At 46.6% G+C, this 21097-nt stretch overlaps 1 protein-coding gene across 1 annotated transcript in view; it reads left to right on the top strand.

The window, feature by feature from the left end:
* Positions 1 to 20600, top strand: part of PLEKHO2 (pleckstrin homology domain containing O2) — a 35506-nt gene extending 14906 nt beyond the window's left edge. Inside the window, exons 3-6 of the mRNA XM_035131677.2 lie at positions 7858 to 7974; positions 12048 to 12152; positions 15727 to 15825; positions 17654 to 20600. Coding sequence (XP_034987568.2) covers positions 7858 to 7974; positions 12048 to 12152; positions 15727 to 15825; positions 17654 to 18844 — 1512 coding nt within the window. The 3' untranslated portion in view covers positions 18845 to 20600. The remainder of the gene's footprint in view (positions 1 to 7857; positions 7975 to 12047; positions 12153 to 15726; positions 15826 to 17653) is intronic.
* Positions 20601 to 21097: the final 497 nt, after the last annotated feature.

Here is a 21097-nt window from a genome sequence, read left to right as displayed (position 1 = left end):
TGCACACGAAAGCTCATACCAAAATAAAAACTTAGTTGGTCTTTAAGGTGCTACTGAAGGAATTTTTCTATTTGTCTTAGAAGAAAGACAGCTTTAAATGTTAAACTATTTAATAGAGCCCATTTTCTTAGAAGCGCTGCTACACATTCCCCCCCCCCCCTCTATACTCATGTGTGTGCCAGTGAGAGATGCAGTTATGCCATCTAAGGATCTGATTAAATGGATTCTAAGCCACAAACATTCATGTCACAATAAAGTTGCAATCCTGTGCAATTTTACGTTGCAGTAAGTCCTGTAGAATTCAACAGGACTTAATTCTGAGTAGGCAGAACTTTTTTAAAAAGAAAGAAGAAGAAAATGAAATGCAGTCTGAAGCCCGGTGTTGGTGAAGGCATGTAGATTAGCAGTAGACATTCTACTGTGCATGCAGAAGGTCCCGGGTTCAACCCTGGAATCTCCAGAAAGATCTGGAAGAGAATCTCTGTCTGAAACCTGGAAGAGCTGCTGTCAGTCAAAGTCAACAATAGACCAGTGGTCTGACTCACGATAAGGGAGCTCTCTGTGTTGCTCTTTTGTTAAGAGCTGTGTTTGGACTTTGAAGATCTGGGTTTGAATCACAGCTCCGGCATTAATATTCTTTGTCCTTGGGTGAGTCACTATTTTTCTCCCTCAGCCTTATTTTTCCCAGCTTTCTACAGGAATAACAAGGACTTGCCTCACAGGACTTAGTGAGAATCAACATCAGAATATTTATTATTATTTTTACAAATATCAGGAACCTCTTCTTATATTTGCTGAGAATTGGCCAGGATATTATTTGCAAATAATTTGTTTTGATTTGACTGGAAAATAAAATCACCATCTAGAGAAGGTGAAATGACTTCATAGGATTTGGGAACAATCAACTGAAGTCTAATTTGCAGATTTTAAGCAATTAAGGGTGCAGTCCTGTGCATGTTAGGATTGCAACCTAAGCATCAGAATATAATTTAGGCCTGGGGATTGGTAGTTACTTATATAATGAGTAAGCCCTCATTGACAATCGAGCGAGGATTTTATGAATGATGCCCCATGCTGCATTTCATTTCTGGATATTTTTAAAAGATTATTTTTTTCATAATGAGTGCTAATTTAATACACTTTAAGAAATATGAGATATATAAAACCATCAGTGTCTGCAGTCCTTTATAGTATAGACAAAAGGGAGTAAGTTCCTGCTCCAGGGATCCTACAGTATAAAGGGAAAAGAGCGAAGGGAGAGCATTTTTCACATTGGGGAGCATTCAGAAACACGAACCGCCTCTTGTAGTTGCAAGTACAAGACTTGGATTTCCTGGAAGTTGGGAATAAAGACAGGGGTGGAGTGATGGGGTAGTAGTTGTATTCAGCAAGAGCTTCATAGAACATGATCTGGGGTAAGGCCTGTGTTCAAGTCCCCACTCAGTGATGAAGTCTGTGAAGCTTGGGCCAGTTACATACTCTCAGCCTAGCGGCCTATGTTGCAGAGTGATTGTGAGGAGAAAATGAGACAGACCACACACACACCCCTGGCACATCAGCCTCTGGCTCCTTTGGGGAACAGGACAGGATGTACAAAAGGTGTTTTTTAATTGTAAAAGATGCTTGTAAATAACCACTTGCCTGGTTAACTATGGTATCCCCCCCCCCATTTCCTCCAGGCGACCAGCTATAGGCCTGGTCCACACAGGCAACAGAATAAGACTGCAAGAACCCTGAAGTGGTAGAATAGGCTGCACCACTTTTAGCTTCCGGTGGGGCAATGCCATCTTTGGACGCTTATCCGCCGTAAGAGCTCCCTGCAAATTTAAAAGGAAAAGCAATGCTTCTTTGTTGTTCTCCAGCAGCCAGCTCTGTGTTATGCTTGCTTTTTTACTTTCGGAGATCTCCCCCAAGCACACACAGAGGGGGACTGTTGAAAATGTGGTGTTTCTCCTGCCATCACAAGTAGTGTAGTTCATTCTGACACCTGCTAACGCTGCTGCCCTCTTCCCACAGCTTTCTACTAGCTGTGACTAGTAACTTCACGCATGCACACCCCTCCCTCCCCCCTCAGCGGTGAGCTTTGCAAAAGCTAACAGAGGCAAGTGTGGGCTCGCAGGCTAATAAAACCAAAATAAAACGGGAGGCTGCAGAGCTTCTCTGCAAGGCTGTTGTAAAAGCACTCTGCAAAATTTTAAATGCTGCAAAGATTACCAGCGTGTATCTGGTCCCCTTCCTCTCAGGGCCGTGTTAAGACCATCACACTGGTCTTACAGTGGCATCACAGGGAAAGATGCCTTCTAATATGTCAAAGGATGGGTGGGTTTGTTAGAAATGACAAAGCAATGCAATAATGCCATGCATGAAAAGCAGGATTACGTTTGAAAACCGAGGTACCACTGTATTGCAAATTAATTGAAGAAAGGGGGAAAATATATAGAAAGGAGAGAAAGAAAAGGGGGACAGGAGAGAGAGAAAAACACACAGGAGAAAAAAACATTTCATCTCACATTAACAATACAATAACCATCAATATATCCATCTTAGTTTACACAGGTAGCTCTATACATGCCAACCAAATGTCCAAATATGTATACAAATGAAGCTGATGTTTATAAAATGTGTGTTCAGATATAGCAAGGATATTATGGTCTCCAGACCGTTGCATAATAGATGGTGAGTGTTTATCCCTCTAATTTCGCAGTGTCTCTTGGCAAGTGTAAAGGCTCGCTGCTGTCCTGCAGTTAAAACCCATCCTTCAGGAATGCAGCGTAAAGCTCACAAGCACCCACAAAGACCAAGGATTTCACGAGTACCCAATTGATAAAGAGAACAACTTTGGACCAGAAAGGGTCTTGTCTGAGGACCCTGCAGGACCATGGAGAGTTTCTAGTGAGCAACCTGTTCCACTGGAGACTGGGACTGGATTGAGCCCTTTTCAGCCTCTGACTTCCTTGGACCCAGGAGAGGGTGCCCATGAGGGTCCTCATTCTATAAGCCCTAGTGCTGTGGGATCTGGCCCAGAGGGCTCCTGTGTCCCAGCCTTGGGTTTAGCAGCCCCCATGAGGCTCCAGGCTGGCTACTCAAGTGTAAACTCAGCCCCCATTTGCATGGTTTCCCCCCCCCCAATGAATCCTGGGAAGTGTAGTTGGTTAACAATGCTGAGAGGAGATCCCCACAGAACTCCAGTTCCCAGAGTTCCCTGTGAAGAGGGTTTGATTTCTAAACCACTCTTGAGAATTGAAGCTCTGTGAGGGGAATGGGGTCTCCTAACTACTCTCAGCTCCCTTGTTGTTTAGTTGTGTCCGACTCTTCGTGACCCCATGGACCAGAGCACGTCAGGCACTCCTGTCTTCCACTGCCTCCCGCAGTTTGGTCAAACTCATGTTCGTAGCTTCGAGAACACTGTCCAACCATCTCGTCCTCTGTCGTCCCCTTCTCCTAGTGCCCTCAATCTTTCCCAACATCAGGGTCTTTTCCAGGGAGTCTTCTCTTCTCATGAGGTGGCCAAGCATTTCCCAGGATTATTTGAGGGAAGCTACAGGTGTTTAAAGCTGTGTCATGGCGCTTAAATGTATGGAGTGAATGTTGTTGCCTCAGTAGACTCTGGTGTCAGGATCTCTGCTCAACCCCAGCATCATAATGCTCCTTAAGGTAAGCTTCCTGGATTGAGGTCCAAAATGGACCTGCAACTGTTGGGAGTGATGGGCTGGCAAAGTGTGTTTGCTTCCGCCAATCCTGGTTGGTAGCCTAGCAGTCCCCCGTCCTCCCATATTGTCTTTTAATGAAAAGCCTTCAAAGGAAGCTCCACGTGCAACACATTTCAACAGATAGCAGTGGCTAGGCTATGAGGAGAAATATGGGCATTCCTAATCGTTGGGACGCAGGTGGTGCTGTGTGTTAAACCACTGAGTCTAGGGCTTGCTGATCAGAAGGTCGGCGGTTCAAATCCCCGCGACGGGGTGAGCTCCCGTTGTTCGGTCCCTGCTCCTGCCAACCTAGCAGTTTGAAAGCACGTCAGAGTGCAAGTAGATAGATAGGTACCGCTCCAAGTGGGAAGGTAAACGGCGTTTCCGTGCGCTGCTCTGGTTCGCCAGAAGTGGCTTTGTCATGCTGGCCACATGACCTGGAAGCTGTATGCCGGCTCCCTTGGCCAATAACGCGAGATGAGCGCCGCAACCCCAGAGTCGGTCACGACTGGACCTAATGGTCAGGGGTCCCTTTACCTTTAATCAATCGTTAATCCCCCGGGCACTTGGATGTCATCAAGTCCTGGGAGAGATGAGAAATTTTTAAAATGCACTCACAACAAACCCCTGGTTTACCGTAATTGCCACGGCCCATCTTCCTGACTGCTACTGAGCACCAAGGCAATTGTCCTGCATACCTTGTGGTCTGCCTTTCCCCTTTCTCCTCTTTGCCCATGAAGGACTCTTGCCTGATTGTGTTTTCTTCTCTGCCTTAGATGGTGGCACTTCTCCAGATGTTGCTGGCTCAATAGCACTGTCTTCTCCAGTTGATTTCCATAGGGTTGGTCTCTTGAAGCAAAAGCAATTTTAGAGCCTTTGGGCCTTAACAAATTCATTATGGCATAAGTTCTCGTGGACTCAGATACATTAAGGGAAATGTTAGTTGGCAGATATATATAAGGGAGAGAATTGGACGACAGGAGGTAAATGGCAGTGAATTGCAAAAATTGCAGTCAGTTTGCATGAGAGGTTAAAATACACAAGCGAGAGGCTAAGGTGGTCCCTCAAGCTTCCAATGAGCTATTGGTGTGTTGGTATTTGTACTTGATCTGAAAAAGTAGTCCTTGGTCTAGGACAAAGTCCCCTCCCATAGTATAAAGGTAGATAGAGAGAAATAGATATTTTTAAATAGTCTTTTCTGCATGGCAGAAATATACAATGAAATATGGAGAAATATAAGACAGTGGTTGTATTGTGGCTGGCTGGCAGGTGAAGACTGTTTTATTCCAACAGACTTTTGGGAAGGGGCCATTAATAGTGCTGTGATGCATTTCTATAACTTGTTTAATTCTATTATAGATAAAATGCCTTTTTATGTTTTATGTTTTATATGTTTTTAGCTATCTGTGCTTTTTTTCATGTTTGCTTTAATTTTTCTGAGCCACTTCGAAACCCAGTTCTGCGAAAAGGGCAGGATATAAATAAATAAAATGATAACAGTAGTGTTAGCCTTGTTCAATAAAAGGTAGCAAAGGGGTTCACACACACACACACACCACTTTTGTAATATCATATAAGGAACATTGTGCGTGTGTGCCAACTCAACCCTTTTTTAGGTGAAGCTGATCTGGCTGCAGTCGCATGTACCTTGGGCACGTTTAGCATGGTTTCCTGCAACATGCTTCACGGTAGGGCTGCCCTAGAAAAGTTAGTAGGAAATGCTAGCCGGTGCAAATAATATGTATTTTGTGGTTTTATATCTTGATTTTATTCTGTGAATCAAGACCCTCCAGGTATAGGGCGGTATATTAATAATAATAATAATAATAATAATAATAATAATAATAATAATAATAATAATAATACAGCTCCCAGAGTGTTGTCAGGGCTCACTGGTATTTTGAGCAGAATACTGTTTCTCCCTTTCAGTCTGAACTGGCTTCCTGCTCATTGGTGGTGCTGATAATGCCAATGTTGCAGGTTCGATCCCTTCATGGGACAGTTGCATATTACTGCATATTTCAGGGGATTGGCCAGCCCGTCGAGGTCGTTTGACTGGCCCCCGAGCTGCCCCCGAACTGAGCTGCTCGCTCACGCGCTGCACTAAACGGGCGCAGCGCGCCAACTCGCTTCTGTGGCGCCGTAAATTGCATCTGCGCACGCCCAGAGACCGGAAACTGCAGGCGCGCGCACGATCTGGCCCACGGAGGGTTCTCCGCGGGACCGATCCGGCCCAGGCAAGATAAACCTTGCTGACCCCTGGCCTAGATTATCCTTCCAAGATGTAACTTCCAAGTCTACAATTATGTGATTCATTCCTGGGCACAATTCAAAGGGCTGGTTATTACCTATAAAGCCCAAAGTGGTTTGAGTATTTCAGTATTTAAAGCCATGCCTTCTCTAACACATACCTGCTCAGGACTGGCCGTTGATGTCTTTCTGCCTGAGACAAAGGACAAGATTACACATCCTGCTCCCAAATTCCATGTACAGAAGCAGGCCAATCCAGCAGCTAAATCTTAGGCCACACCCATACCTTACATTTAAAGCGGTATCAAACCACGTTAAGCAGTTATGGCTTCCCCCAAAGAATCCTGGGAACTGTGATCTGTGATGGTGCTGAGAATTGTTAACCCCTGTTCCCCTCACGGAGGTCCAATTCCCCGAGAGGTTTAACTATCAATGCCTCTTCCCAGAGAACTCTGCAAATTATAGCTCTGCAAGGGTTTCTCTCTGTTAATTTGTAATTGAAGACTGGAGACAGCACGTCCCTCACAGTAAGTATCCATACTGATCTTTAATTGTATTTGTATTTTACGGTATCGCAATATGAAATCTGTGGGATTCGAATTGTAATACAATAAAATGCAAAATATAAGAAATAAAAGAAGCAGTAAAAATACAATTTAAACCACATTGCATGTAATGGAAGCAATAAAGTCTCGGGCAGAACGCCTGTGTTTTGTGGCCTCACCTTGGGGACAAGCTCTTATATGTTATAGTATGGTTTAAATGTGCTTAAAGAGCTGGGATTTGCTTGCAATGCAAAGAAAGAAAAGGAAGGAAGGAAGGAAGTAAAAAGAAGAAGAAAGAAAACCAGTGGGGTTTCAGGCACCCCATGACTCTGTTGGGCTGGGACAGAGCAGTAATATGAGAGAGGCAATCTCAATCCAGCTATATGTGCTTTGACTGGTGAGCTTCTCATGACTTCAAACGGACCCAGACAAAAATACTCTGTGTTTGCTCAACGTTTCCGTTGCATTCAGTTTCCTGTGACTTGGTTTCTTGCACAAGCTAGATTTTGCAGGATCGGGCCCATAATGATAAGATTGTTTTTCTGCAAGCGGCACCAGATATATGGACACGTTTCGTCTCAAGGGAATTTGGAACAGCACACTTTTGCACCCTTAGAATATTGCTGCCCAGTTGTACCATTTTAGTTGCTTCTACAGTGCAGTCAACTGGGCCTCCTTCTCTGTGCTGACATTCCCACTGTTGCTGGACTCCAAACCCTGTCAGCCTCAGACAGCATGACTGATGGTCAGGGATTATGGGAGTTGTAGTCTAGCAAGATGGAGGGCCTCAGGTTCCTTACACCTGGTCTGTAGCCACAAAAGGAAAGAAGTTGGGGGGTGGGGGATGCAAAGAGATTGATTTTGATTTCGTATGAAACTCCTTGCTGTTCCCCACCACAAGCAGAACCATCTTAAGTGATGTAAAGTAGCAGAAATTGCAGAAAATATTATCCAAAATGACTCTGCCTTCAAAGATGGTAGATATACACTTATATTTTCCATCTCTGTGTAAAAGTTTGAAATACCTAATTGTGTGTGAATTTTATTACATCTGTGTTCTTTTCCTTCCGCCATGAACTTAAATCACTAAGATCCATTTATTTCCACACTCACAAGCTGCCTTCCATCGTCCAGTGTTGCAATCTGTGAGCTTTTCAACACCCCTGCAGAACTGCACGGCCTAGAATGGTTTTGCTGCTTGTTGAAATGAGAGAGAATGGCTGGTCGAGGCTTGGCCAGTGGGCATTGGGTTGAGGCAGGATTCGAACCCAGGCCGTTTTAGTCCAAGCCCAGTGCCCTCTGCGCAACATTGCACCTGGTTTCATGTCTTAAATCAGAGTAACCTAATCTGTATTATTCCCCCACCCCTGCAGGATGAACAGAAGTGTGTGGAGACCGTGGAGCTGGAACGGTACGACAGGTGCCAAGAGTTGCGTGCCCTCCTGAAAAGGAAAAATCGGTTCATTTTAATCCGGTCTCCGGGTCACAAGGTAGGATGTCCTTTTCTTTGTACATGGATGAATTGCATTTATTTGTCACCCCTCCCCAAGAAGCCATCACTGCTACTTAGTGCTGTGTACTTATCCATGCTTCACAGCTGTTCTTTTTCACAGCTCTCCAGGGTGCCATGCAGATGTATTGGCTTGAGAAGTCAGAGATGGAACTGCAAGCCTTCAGTATATAAAGTGCGCGCTGTGTTGCTTTAACTAGGGGCATGGTGTAGTTTGCTGAAGAGCTGGGCCTTCCCGTGTAGCAGCCTCCTCGTTCTGCCTGTTGGAGGGGTCAGCCTTATGGGCGCAAACAGAGGTGTCATGATTCAGGGTTGCAAGCTGTCGAAGAGCTGCTATGCTTTCTGCGGCAGGGTCCCTGTCTCTAGCATCCCAGAGCTGCCCGATCAGCATGAAATAGAAGTTCTTTTAGCTATTGAGGCGAACCAACTATGTGTTGATTGGAGCCAAACAGCGTGAAAGGAGGTGAGCCAGCCACTGAGGATTGGCTCTGGGGGTCACTCTGGAGAAGGTGCGTAGGAAGAACACAGAGGGGGAGTTGGTTTTGCATGCCCCAAGGCTAAGCATTTAGGGACCCTGAAAACACAAGGGGCTTCAGTTTCATGAGAACGGTAGGTAGGTTCTGTTACGGATAAGGGAAATGCAACTTAAGTCATACCAAAGGAAGATATTGGAGCACTCCAAATCATTTGCCCGTGGATGTGCACAGAAAATGGTAGATGGTAGCTGAAATGCAACACAGATCTGCATTGATCATTGCAATGGATTCCTAATTATTATTATTGTATAATCTTAGAAGGGGCATGGCTCTGAGGGGTGTGACGATGAGGAGTCATAGCTGTGACTTATCATGAAGGGACCCTGCACTTCAGAGTTCTCTTAGCCACACACTCATTGTTCCAATTCCTTCATGCCTTGAAAGAACACGCAAGGGGGGTAGGGTGGGATCCTGGGTCACACTGTGTAGGCCTTCTGCGCCGCCCCCATCCAGATGTGCCTCCCACCAGCTGCAAATTCATTGCCTGTATAACTGGCTCAGGATCACCCCTCACATGGAGGATCTCTGTACACTGTTGCAAAGGCATTTTGGGTTTTTGCAGAGCCTTTCAGTGCACAAATCCCTTTTGCAGTTCTTGGTTTCTGATCCTGCGTTGTTGAGGTCCAAAGGGATGCAGGGGGGACCCATTTCAGAACGAAACTCTGTGGCTGGAGTGGTTGACTCACGCCAACGAAAAGTTTACTGTTCAGAGCCTCCCCAACCCCCACATAGTTTGCATTCACTGGGAATTTGGCGCGAGTGTTGACAGACAACATAATTGTGCAGATGTTACATCGGGCTTCCATTAGCAGGCCAGCGTACACAACTGTGCGTCCCTTTTTTATTCTCCTGTTTTGGAATTGCAGCTGTGGGAAGATATATCAACAGAGCATTAACACACAAACACATTTGTGACACTTGCTCCTCTGTCCTGAAGCTTCGGCCCTTTCTACCCGCTGACCCCAAGTGGACTGCAGTTGCTTTTTCTTGTCAAGGGGTAGGATGAGAGGTGGGGCGGGGGGAGAAGCCACCTCACGGCTGAGGATTTGACATGAGGGTATGGATTCACTTACGGAGGTGGGGAAACGGGGAGAGACTCACACCCATATTGCATCTCTAGATGCTGAAAATTTGCCAGGATGTTTAGAAATTTCACGGCCTCAGTTGTGTGATGCGGAGTCTAATCCAGCTGTCCATTTGGAAGAATATGCAGATCCAAAGATAATTGTGCAGAAAAATTCCCAGATTCAATCCCTGGCTCTTCCAATCAGAAGTCTCTCGTGGGATGGGGTAGAATTTTCTCTGCCTGAGATCCTAAAGTGCTGTTGCTGGTCAGACCAGGTGTACTTTGGTGGGCGGAGCCAGAGGCAAAGTGGGTGGAGCAAACATATTCCCCAACAAGAACACTTCATCCAGGGAAGCAAGAGGCATTATCATGGTTCAAGGATGCTTTTCAGCCAAGCAGAAGCACTTTATGGGGCCGCATCAGGACTGATGTGAGCTGTGGCCTGGAGAAGGGACATGGTTTGGGTAAAGTCCTGTGGACCAGACTGACAAGCTTGGAAGGCCTCCTTCAACTCCTGTTCTTGCTGTTCTGGGCAATTTAGATGGATGCTGCCGCCGTTATTTCGTGGGGGAAGCGTGTCTGTTTTGGAATGCATCGAGTGACTTCTTTCATTCTCCATATAAAATGTGTGTGGCTCCCTTCCCAAAACACACCTTTCCGCCCACCTTCATTATGTGGGTTTCTAGCCAACTGCTTGTCATGGAAAAAGATGGCTGGACTGTTGGGACACTTTTAAAATTACAGTAAACTGCACGCGTCGTTCAGCATGGGTGCTCTCATGCTGTGATTTGCCAGAACAGCTTTTTTTTTTCCTGGCGCTGCAGGGCTGTGTTTATAAGGGTGACTCAGACTCAGCTGGCTGGGCACTTGGGAGGAGCGCAATGTCCATCCAGCAAACTGTCCCTCTTGGTTGTCTGCTTGGGCTGCTGACCCTTTTTACCTTGGTAGCAGCTGCAGCAGGGGGGGGGACCCCATCAGATTTGCCTTTTACAGAGTTAGACCTAGCTCAGTATTGTCTACAAGGGGGCAGAGGTGGGGAAGGGACATAGCTCAGTGGAATAACATCTGTTTCGCATGCAGAAGGTCCCAGGTTCAATCCCCGGCATCTCCAGATAGGCATAAGAATATCCCGTGTTAGAAACCCTGGAGAACAGTCAGTGTGGACAATACTGAGCTGGATGGGCCAATATTCTGACTTGATCCCATTCCAATCAACTGAACCATGAGGACTAGAATCTCACTCTGTTTTTAGAGGAAGAGCTGTGGTTCAGTAGTAGAGTATGCAAAAGGTCCCAGATTCAGTCCTCAGAACTTCCAGGCTGGACTGCCTGAAACCCTGGAGAGCCACCACCAGACAATACTGAGCTTTTAGGGTGTTGGTGTTGTGCTTATTGTCTTAGATGCTAAATTGCTCTTCCATTAATGCATGTGGCCAAGGCGATTTCTGCCCAACCCTCCACTCCATCTGCACTCCCCCAGCTCACAGAAACAGACGGAAGGGCACATGGGGACTACAGAAGGAAGGAGAAGGCAGCAAAGTCCCATTTATAGGAACACTGAAAACTGCCTTATACCAAGTCTGGTGATTCTTCTATATAGCTCAGTGCTGTCTACACTGACTGGCAGCAGCTCCCCAGGGCTGGAGGCAGGGCAGGGATTCTGCTTGGGGGTGCCACAGCCATTTACTTTCATTTTTCACAAATGTGAACTCTTTCCAACGATAGAAAGAGAGTTAAGATCCAAACCACTAATTTTAAGTGCTGTAGATTTTAAGTACAGTAGATACCAGGCCAGTGGTCAACGTGTCGCTCTCTGGATGTTTTTGGACTCCAACTCCCATCGACCCCAGTGAGCATGGCCTTGGTCATAGAAACCCAGCCAGATGGGTGGGGTATAAATAATAAATTCTTATTATATTGTATTATTATATTATATTAGATGGGAGGTGAAGTCCAGCAACATCTGGAGGGTCATAGCTTCCCCACCCCTGGCTGAAAACACATTTTCTGGCTGGACTAAAGCTGAATTACAAGTTACAGCAGGGATGGGAAACCTTTGTCCCTCCAAATGTTTTAGGACTTCCAACCCTCACCAGCCTTTGTCAGGAATGATTGGACCTGAAGTCCAGTTACATCTGGAGGGCTGTAGGTTAATCCCCCCTGGTCTACAGGAAAGTAGATTGCTGGTTCTCTAGGAGCTGGCTGGTCCTCTGCAGTTGGGTGTGATCAACTTTTTCAACCCTGATCTACAGCACAAGAAAACCTTTGTTCCTTTGAGCTGCCTGGTTTAGCCGTTGCCCGTGCTTCGGTGGATTTCTCAGCATTGATTGAAATGCAGGGTGGGCACTGATCTTATTTAAAAAAAGGAAAAAAACAAAAAACCACAAGCCAACCATATACCCAAATTGCAGCCCTTGAGTATAGTCCACACCTCTTTCTTTTCCTTTTTCAGGTGCAAGATATCAAATTTCAGGCATCCAGTGGGGAAGAAAAGGAGTCGTGGATGAAAGCTCTCAATGACGGCATCAACCGGGGCAAAAACAGAATACTGGACGAGGTAGCGTGAACGACAGAGAGCTGCTTTATGCTCTGCTTCATACTGGTCCATCTAGCTCAGCATTGTCTGTAGCAGGAGAAGGGAAGGCTTTTCATCCCTGAGGCCACATTCCCTCAACTGGCAGCCTTCACAAGCCCATGGTAGATGGGGCCAGAGGCAAAACTGGGTGGAGCAGTGGATGTGACTCTTACTTTTGTCCAGCAGGCTACATCCCAGCCTGCTGGACAAAAGCCCAGCCGTGCAGATAATAATAATAATAGTAATAGTAATAATAATAATAATAATAATAATAATAAATAATTTATTATTTATACCCCACCCATCTGGCTGGGCTTCCTCTGCCACTCTGGGCGGCTTCCAGCAAACATTAAAATACATCAAATATCACAGATTAAAAACTTCCCTAAACAGGGCTGCCTTCAGGTATTTTCTAAATGTCAGGTAGTTGTTTATCTCTCTGGCCTCTGATAGGAGGGTGTTCCACAGGGCGGGTGCCACTACCGAGAAGGCCCTCTGCCTGGTTCCCTGTAGCTTTGCTTCTCGCAGTGAGGGAACCGCCAGAAGGCCCTCGGCGCTGGACCTCAGTGTCTGGGCAGAATGATGGGGGTGGAGACGCTCCTTCAAGTATACTGGACCGAGGCCATTTAGGGTTTTAAAGGTCAGCACCAACACTTTGAATTGTGCTCGGAAACGTACTGGGAGCCAATGTAGGTCTTTCAAGACCGGTGTTATGTGGTCTCAGCGGCCTCTCCCAGTCACCAGTCTAGCTGCCGTAATCTGGATTAGTTGTAGTTTCCGGGTCACCTTCAAAGGTAGCCCCACGTAGAGCGCATTGCAGTAGTCCAAGCGAGAGATAACCAGAGCATGTACCACTCTGGCAAGACAGTGTGCAGGCAGGTAGGGTCTCAGCCTGCGTACCAGATGGAGCTGATAGACAGCTGCCCTCGACACAGAATTGACCTGCGCCTCCATGAACAGCTGTGAGTCCAAAATGACTCCCAGGCTACGCACCTGGTCTTTCAGGGGCACAGTTACCCCGTTTAGGACCAGGGAGGCCTCCACACCTGCCCGCCTCCGGTCCCCCACAAGCAGTACTTCTGTCTTGTCAGGATTCAATCTCCTGACAAGGAGAATGCAGAAATCTGCACATGCACATCTCTCCTTCCTGGAATGTCACCTACTATCCGGAGGTAAAAGTCCCACCCGCTGCTTCACTGTTTGCTCCTGGCCCCTTCTCACCTTGGCCCCACTGGCAGGTGCCCCCCCCCGAGGGTTTCCCATGAAGGAATGCCGCTCTCAGGCTGCAATAAGTCCCACACCTGCTCCTCCTATCAGCAGTGATACCACATGAGCAAGTGAATTTCAGGTGTGTGGTTTTTTTCAGTATTGCATCTAGCTCTAGGCTTGACGGTGTTGAGGGGGAAAGGATTTATTTTGGCCGGAGAAGAAAATCCGCTTGGGCTGGCCCTCCGTGGGCCTGTATCAAGGGCAGTTTTGGCAGCGGAATGTAAACTCTGAATGAACTTGGAGTCTGGTTTTCCGTCTCCTCCCCTCCTTGCTCTCTCTCTCTCTCGCAATTAAGCCCAAAGGGAGATTTGTGTATGTGTGTGTGTGCAGTGTGGAGCTGTAACCGTTGAGAAGGAAACGGTTTCATAAGAACTAACTCATCCCTCTCCCACCAACAACATTTCTCCCTTCTAGCAGAACTGAATTGGCTTTGAGTGTCGTGGTATCGCCGCTTCTCAAACTTAGCACAACAGGGCCAGCTGGGAACAGCAGACTAATTGCAGTTGCCTTGCAAATTCAAGCCGGGGAGGCTGAATTCAAGGCATTCAGGGCTCCCGTTACACAGGAAGAAGGAATTGCAGAAGTGATGTCATGTTGGGTGATGCTGGCAGTGTTTGCTGTATCTATGGAGTCGCTGCCAGGGGCAGCTGTGGATGCCCTGAACTAGTGCATTGTGAAGTCTGGACATATTGTTTTCCTCTGGTGGGTGGGTGTGCTAATGAACTCCATCTGCCCCTTGCTGACAGCGTCCAAAAGGAAGAGTCTCCTGGGTGAGCAGGCTTCCAAAGCATCTAAGGCTGAAAACGTGGGTCTTTCTGGAAAAAGAACTATGTACGAAAAGAGAATCCAGAAGGGTGCTAGAAAAGACTTTACGGGGCCCTTTTCTCCATAGGTGAAAAATCTCGGCATGATTCTAAGGTTACTGGAATCTGCAACAGCAGAAAATCTTTACTTTTTGTTTGTATGCAAATCAATACATCATTGCTCATAACAATCAAATGCTAAAATCATTTCAAAACATAACACAGCAAGCTGACAAATAAGTCAGTTTGCTTTATATGAACATTGTAACATTTAAGGTCATCATAAAATGAGCTGCCAATCACAACAACATATTGATTAATGACGAATATAGTATACATTCCAGTGCAATTGCATATCAACGATAATATAACCATCAGCCCCTGCATGGTAATACTATATAGGTAAAGGTAAAGGGGCCCCTGACAATCAGGTCCAGTCGTGTCCGACTCTGGGGTTGCGGCGCTCATCTCGCTCTATAGGCCGAGAGAGCCAGCGTTTGTCCACAGACAAACGCCGATATAACCATCAGCCCCTGCATGGCAATACTATATATACAATATAGTTATTTGGAAGTCAGGGCTGCTTCACACACAATCAAAAAAACTTGTCATTTTTAAATGTTTGAACAATGGCAGTGTTTCTGAACTTGGTGCACAAATCAAGGAATATGCCTTATGCATCAACCTTCCCAGGCCGTGGATCCCAGATACATGCTTGTACCACTCTGGTAAATGTTATAAACTTGTGACAGCCATCTTTTTCATCCTGGTGGTAGGGGATTCTCTTTAGCAGGAGAAGAGATGTTAACGGCATTGTTGAGACCCTAAGTAGTTTGGGTGGAAGGGTCTAGTTTGAGGTTGAAAAATCTGACATGTCCTCCTTCCTAGTATAAGATGAGAGAACACAGATGTTATCTCAGTGCTGTCTACACCGAATTGCTCTTCAGGGTTTCAGAATAAGATTCCTAGGATAGCTCAGTTGGTAGAGCATGAGACTCTTAATCTCAGAGTTGTGCGTTTGAGTCTGATGTTGGGCAAAAGATTCCTGCATTGCAGGGGGTTGGACTAGATGATCCTTGTGGTTCCGTCCAACTCTACAGTTCTATGATTCTGTTATTTTTCCCTGCCTTATGTAGAATTGCTAGGACCTTCTGTGTGCAAAGACTGTGTTCTACCACTGAGTTACAGTCATATGTCCCAGAGATCTTTCCTATTGTAACGCGAGATCAGATCAGAACTGGCTAACTCTCTACTTGGTGCAGGGACGGTTGGAAAAAACAAGGCCATCTTTTATATAAATTATACCTCATAGTTATTTTTAATGCAGTAATTGATTTCTGTGCTGTATCAATTAATGTGTGAATGAGTCATCCAAACTTGGTAGTTTTAGCAGGGTTGGAAGGCTGGATTCCTTTAGTCTTCATCCATTCATGGGCAAAGAAGGTGATGTTTTTCCCCTCCTCTGTTTTCTTCCCTGTTTAAAGGTGAAGGTTGATCCAGACCTCTCTCTGGAACACGTGACACGAAACAGAGCAAAAATGGCTCAGGGCCGTCGTCCACCAACCAGATACCATCTCAAAGAGGTAATAATAGAGGCTAGAAAAACCTCAAACTCCACTTTTTATGTTTGGTAGTCTGAATTCTGTATCTTAAATGCACCACGAGAGCCAATTTGTGCAGCCTTTGGAACCCAGGAAGCAGCTGTAAACAGAGTCAGACCATTGGTTCAACCACCTCAGTACTGTCTGCACTGATTGGCAGTGGCTCTGCAGGGTTTCAAGCAGGAGTCTCTCTGATCCTCAACTGCAGTTGCTGGCGATTGAACCTGGGACCATCTGCATACAAAGCTATGCGCTATGGCTTTCCCCTGTAAATAATTTCCAGACACGTAGCCACGTTAGTCTCTTGCAGTGAAAATGATCAGAATATCTTGTGGCACCTTAAAGATGAACAGATTCATTACGGCAAATATTAAAATTGTTAGTTGAGAGTCTTTGTCTTTGCATGTATATGTGTGAAATATACAGTGCTATTTTTCTAGAAAAAGAGGTGCCGGAACTCACTATGAACACCTCCCTTGTTCTCTTAGAATGGCAATCGTGCACAACTGATGTGCCGGAACCCGAATTCCGGCTGAAAAAAAGCCCTGGAAGTATATATTCTGTTATATTATACAGTATCTAATTAATTTTGGACAAGGGAATTATACATAGCACATTTTCCCTGTCCCCCCCATCTCCAGATCTGTAGTCAATCTTGCATAGAAGTTATTTATGCTGCAAGCTATGGGCTCAAGCCTTGGGCTCCCACACCGCCCCTCTCCTGTGCACAGAACCTTACAATTTGGTGCTTATATTTAGTCCGAATGTTTCTAGGTTGCTGCTTGGCAGAAGCCTCTGAAACTGCTAGCCAACAAGCCAAATGCAAATGATAGTAAAATGATCATAAATCAAGGTTAAACACAAGGTTAAAAATTGATAACACCCAGTAGAGTGAATTGCCAGAGCATCGCAGTCACTCCAAATTGAAAGTCAAAGGAATAGAACAGTCACCATGGACACCCTCACTGATGGTGAGGAGACGCACAAGAAGGACTTAAGTGATGACCTCAATAGGCAGGAAGTAGCATATTGGAGGGGTGGCCTTCCTGGGCAAGAGAAGGCTCTACTACCCACAGCCTTAAGCCAACATGGTTTCTTCCAGACATTTTGGACAGCACAACCATGGTGCCTGGGGATTATGGACATTGCAGTCCAAAACATCTGTCAAACACTAGGTTGGTGAAGGCTGATGTAAGGGAGCCATGTGACATACTTTCCAGACAACAATTATCTTTTGGAAGGATTACAATAGTACCAAACTTACTGTTGTCCGACAGCTGTGCTGGAAGGACCTCTGTAGTACTTGGTTCATGTTTGAGGTTCTGCATAAGGAGTGAAGATGAGATCAAGTCTCACTCTTGTGTCTGCCTACATGCTGTGTGAACATGCTGTGTGAACCTGTCATATTAAAGAAAACTTAACTAAAATAAAAAATAAATGCAAGGCTTGCAATCTAGAAGACATGACACAAAAGGGATCTTCGAGGAGGGGGACAAGCAAGGGTCACTTCTTTTTTTAAAAAACAACAACAACCCGCATGTCTTGTAATGACCAGATGGACTGGAAATGATTCAGGGAGAGGAGGAGCCAAATGTAGCTGTTCTCCCAGCAGAGCTGATGGGGGCTGTCTAGCTTACTTTCTTTCCCTTTGCTGCAGCCTGATGGAATGGCTGCTGCCAAAAGACAATTGCGGGAGGGAGGAGCCTGATGGAGCTATTGTCTCAGCGGAGTTGATGGGGTGGCCATGCTTCCCACCTCCCTTTCTGCTGCAGCCTGATGCCAACATCTGTCTTCTTGTTTCCTTGCCTAGGTTGCCAGTGGGGTGTCAGATGGCATCTTGAGGCTTGACCTGGACGTACCAGACAGTGGCCCTCCATCCATCACAGTGGAGACAAGCGAGGCTGCTGACGTTCCTCTTCCAAAGGAGACTTCCAAACCACCCATGCCGCCTATGAAACCACCTATGCCTCCTTCGGAGAAGCCGAGTGCCGACTCCGCACCCAAAGATGTAGAAGCCAAGAAGCCCCCCGTGCCTCCTGTGAAGCCTCTTAAGGAAACCGCAGCACCCGGTGACAACGCAGACTCTGCAGAAGAAGATCTTGATGGTACAGGCAATGATGCCGAAGAACCTGAAGCCACCCTAGACGGAGAGGACCTAACGGGGGCCCACAAAAACCCTCCCAAAGTTCCAGTTCCTCCCCCAAAGATCTTATCTGATAAGATGAAGGTGACATGGGACAATCCAGCTTCCGAGCAGCTGGAGGACGAGGCTGTTGATCTGTCTGTGCACGGAAGTAAAGAAAATGTATCCGAAGCAGCCAAGGAGATGCTGAGACCTCCAGCTCCTCCTCCTAAGGTTCTGTCGGAGAAGTTGAGAGCCACCATGAAATTGAACAGGAACAGCTCAGAGGTGGATTCTTCTGAAGGCGAACGCCCACCCAATGTCCCAAATGGTGACAGCCCCGGAGTTGCTGGCGATGAAACCCCTGAGACTGTTTTGCAAGATGGAGAGGAGCAGGGAGAAGCTTTGTCAGAGCAAGAAGCAAATAAGGAGAGTTTGGACTTGGCGACTAAAGATCACCTGCCCTCCTTGGAACCTGAAGGAAACCATCTCGCTACCAAGCCTCGCTGTGCCTCCCTAGGGAACCTGCTGTTAGACCCAGCCAAGAAGCCCCTTCTGGGACCACTCCTCCAGCAGGGAGCTGCCTCCAAAGTGGCTCAGATGGAGAGGAAAGTGGCCAGTGAGCAGGAAAGAACAGAGAAACTCCTGAAGGAGGTTTTGCGGGGGGGATTTGAACAGGCCCAGGAGGGCAGCAACGGGCCTCCAATCTATGCTGAGACGTTGCTCAACGAGGCAGCAAAGCAGCTCCAGCAAGCCTCGCAGGTCTTGCAAGAGATCAGAGATTTAGGAGAACTGAAAAAGGAACCGAAGGAACTGGCCGAGCTTCGGAAAGAGGCCCAGAAGGATCTAGTGACTCTGTATAGGAGAAGTGCTCCCTGAAAGGAAGGCGCTTCTGCTTTTTGTGGCTTGGCTGAAATGTTGCCATATTGCAGCACAACTTTCCACTATTCCGCTAGGTCGGTGTTTTGAAAACGGGGGGGCTGTCATCTTGCTGCGCACTGCTAAGAAGGAGGGGAAAACGTAAATTTTAAAGTATCGCTCTGATGATCTCAAGCTGTGGGCTGGAACCCCCTGGTGGGTCAGGTGACAGCAGCAGGGGGGTTAAGAGGACAAGGGAAGGGTCTGCTCTTTTTCTTGCTCTCATGGAGACCCTTTGCAGCAGTTCTGCAAGCAGCAACTTGAAAGCCTAGATCAACTGGGGGTTATTTACTCCCTGGCAAGAGAGTAGGGAAAAAACAGCGATGGGGCACCTCCTGAAACCCACCTTTAATAGCCATTTGTCCTGACCCACAAGATTCTTGCAAGTGGAAGTGGTACACAAACTCCAGCACATGAGAATCTCTATAAACCTACCGGCTAAAGCAGGTAGTTGGTCTGAGGCTGGGAAAAGTAAGTTGTTTTTAAGAGAGATGGAGGCAGAGTAAGCTCTTAAAAGAGATGGAGCGGGGGAGCCTCAAAAGTTGGGGAACTGCCGGTTTATGTTTTGGCTGTCCAGCTGTTGTCAGACTGAAGAGTGAGTCGATCCTGAGCATCAGATGGAAACAGGGTGTGAAGAGTCACTAACTCCTTGCTGCGAGACTCCAGTCAGAGACTTAAGCAAGCACTTAGGGGACGTGGATAGTAACCTTCTGGCATTCCAGCAATGGCAGAATTCCTATCCTTGCCAGGCTAGCCATCCACTGCAAATTGTAGAGGACGGGGTGCATGGCACTCCCCCACAGTAAGCCAACGCATGCACATCTCTCCCCAACTCTGTTTTGTTTTTTAATGTGGAAATGACCTTACTGTGCGTTCCGTTAGATGCGCAGTGAAGGAGGAGAGGGCATGTGCTTTCATTCCCACCATGCAAATGGTGCAGCAGCTTTGGCAACCATATGAACAAGGGGCTAATGTTAGGAAAATGACCCTTGCAAGACACATGAGCATAGGCACACACCCCCAAACCTCCAGTATTACTATTTCTACACACCTGCTCCCCCTCCCCAATGAAATTAATGCTACCCATTTCCAGTACTCATGATATCAGAATAACTTCCTTTCAGCTCTCTTTGGTTGCTTTTTTCTCACATGAGCTTTTCTTGCACCCTGGGGCCTGAAGTGTGGGAACCTCGTGCTTAACATTTTCTTCAGACGATTCTTTTAACATTCATGTCATTTAAAAAAAAATTGTGTGGGCATTAAATTGGCACCACATTAATGAACTTGCGAATGGTGAATAATCATTTGCAGTGAAGGCTCGGCAGCAGGAAACAGTGGTACTTAACACCTGTGACCCTGGCCTCAGCCCCTTACCCCCAGCCCCTCAAATGCCCAGCTAGCAAAGCCTTTGCCATGGATTTCATTTGATCTGTACACTGGCAAGCCGGGTGGCGTGGAGGCAGAGAAGGATGCATCAGTTTTCATGGGAAGAAGGGAGATTTCTCGTTGGGGCTTCATGTTGCTGACTTCTAGCACAGGGGCCCTGTTCTCTTGCTGAATACACCATGCAACTATTCCTGCAGGGTAAAGGAGGAAAGTGAGGTGAACGATGACTTAACAAAGCCCAAAGGGACGGGCTTAGCTCATTTTTGGTTTTTTTCTGCACCTTTGAGGGTTGGAACCCCCTCCTCGAAAGGAAGGAAAAGAAAGAAAGAAAGTGAAAGAGAAAGAATTCTTTATATAGTGCCCACCAGTGTTCTGGATCACCTACAAAATTGGTGTAGACCAGAGCACTTTAATGCAAAGCATAGTGTGAATGCCTATAACAGGCTTGAAAATAACAACCTGTCTGGTAAATAAAATTTGCCTCCAGGTGGCCAGCCACAAATAACTAAAAAATATATGTGTGGGCAGGTGGGCAAGCTACCTTGAAGGGTTTGTTTATAAGGTTGGCTTGGCTCTAAATGAGGGTGCTGGAAGGGCAGCCACCCCACCCGTTGTGAGGCACAATGGGGGCTGAATGGTTCTCCAGGGTGGCAGGAGGCTTTTGTCCCTTGACTTCTGGTTATTGCTCCATGGTGCCCCACATGCCTTCAGAGCATATTTCTTTAATCCTGACCTCGGCCCTAGTACCAGGGCCTGGCAACCCTCAAGCAATTGCTGGGATCTCTGCTCTCCCAGCAGTCTCCACCAGCACGGACGCTTGCACACGAC

This window comes from Zootoca vivipara, chromosome 14, assembly GCF_963506605.1.
Source record: "Zootoca vivipara chromosome 14, rZooViv1.1, whole genome shotgun sequence".
NCBI classification, from domain to species: Eukaryota; Metazoa; Chordata; class Lepidosauria; order Squamata; family Lacertidae; genus Zootoca; species Zootoca vivipara.
The sequence above is the reverse complement of the archived record's forward strand: the minus strand, read 5'-3'. Positions and strand labels throughout refer to the sequence as shown.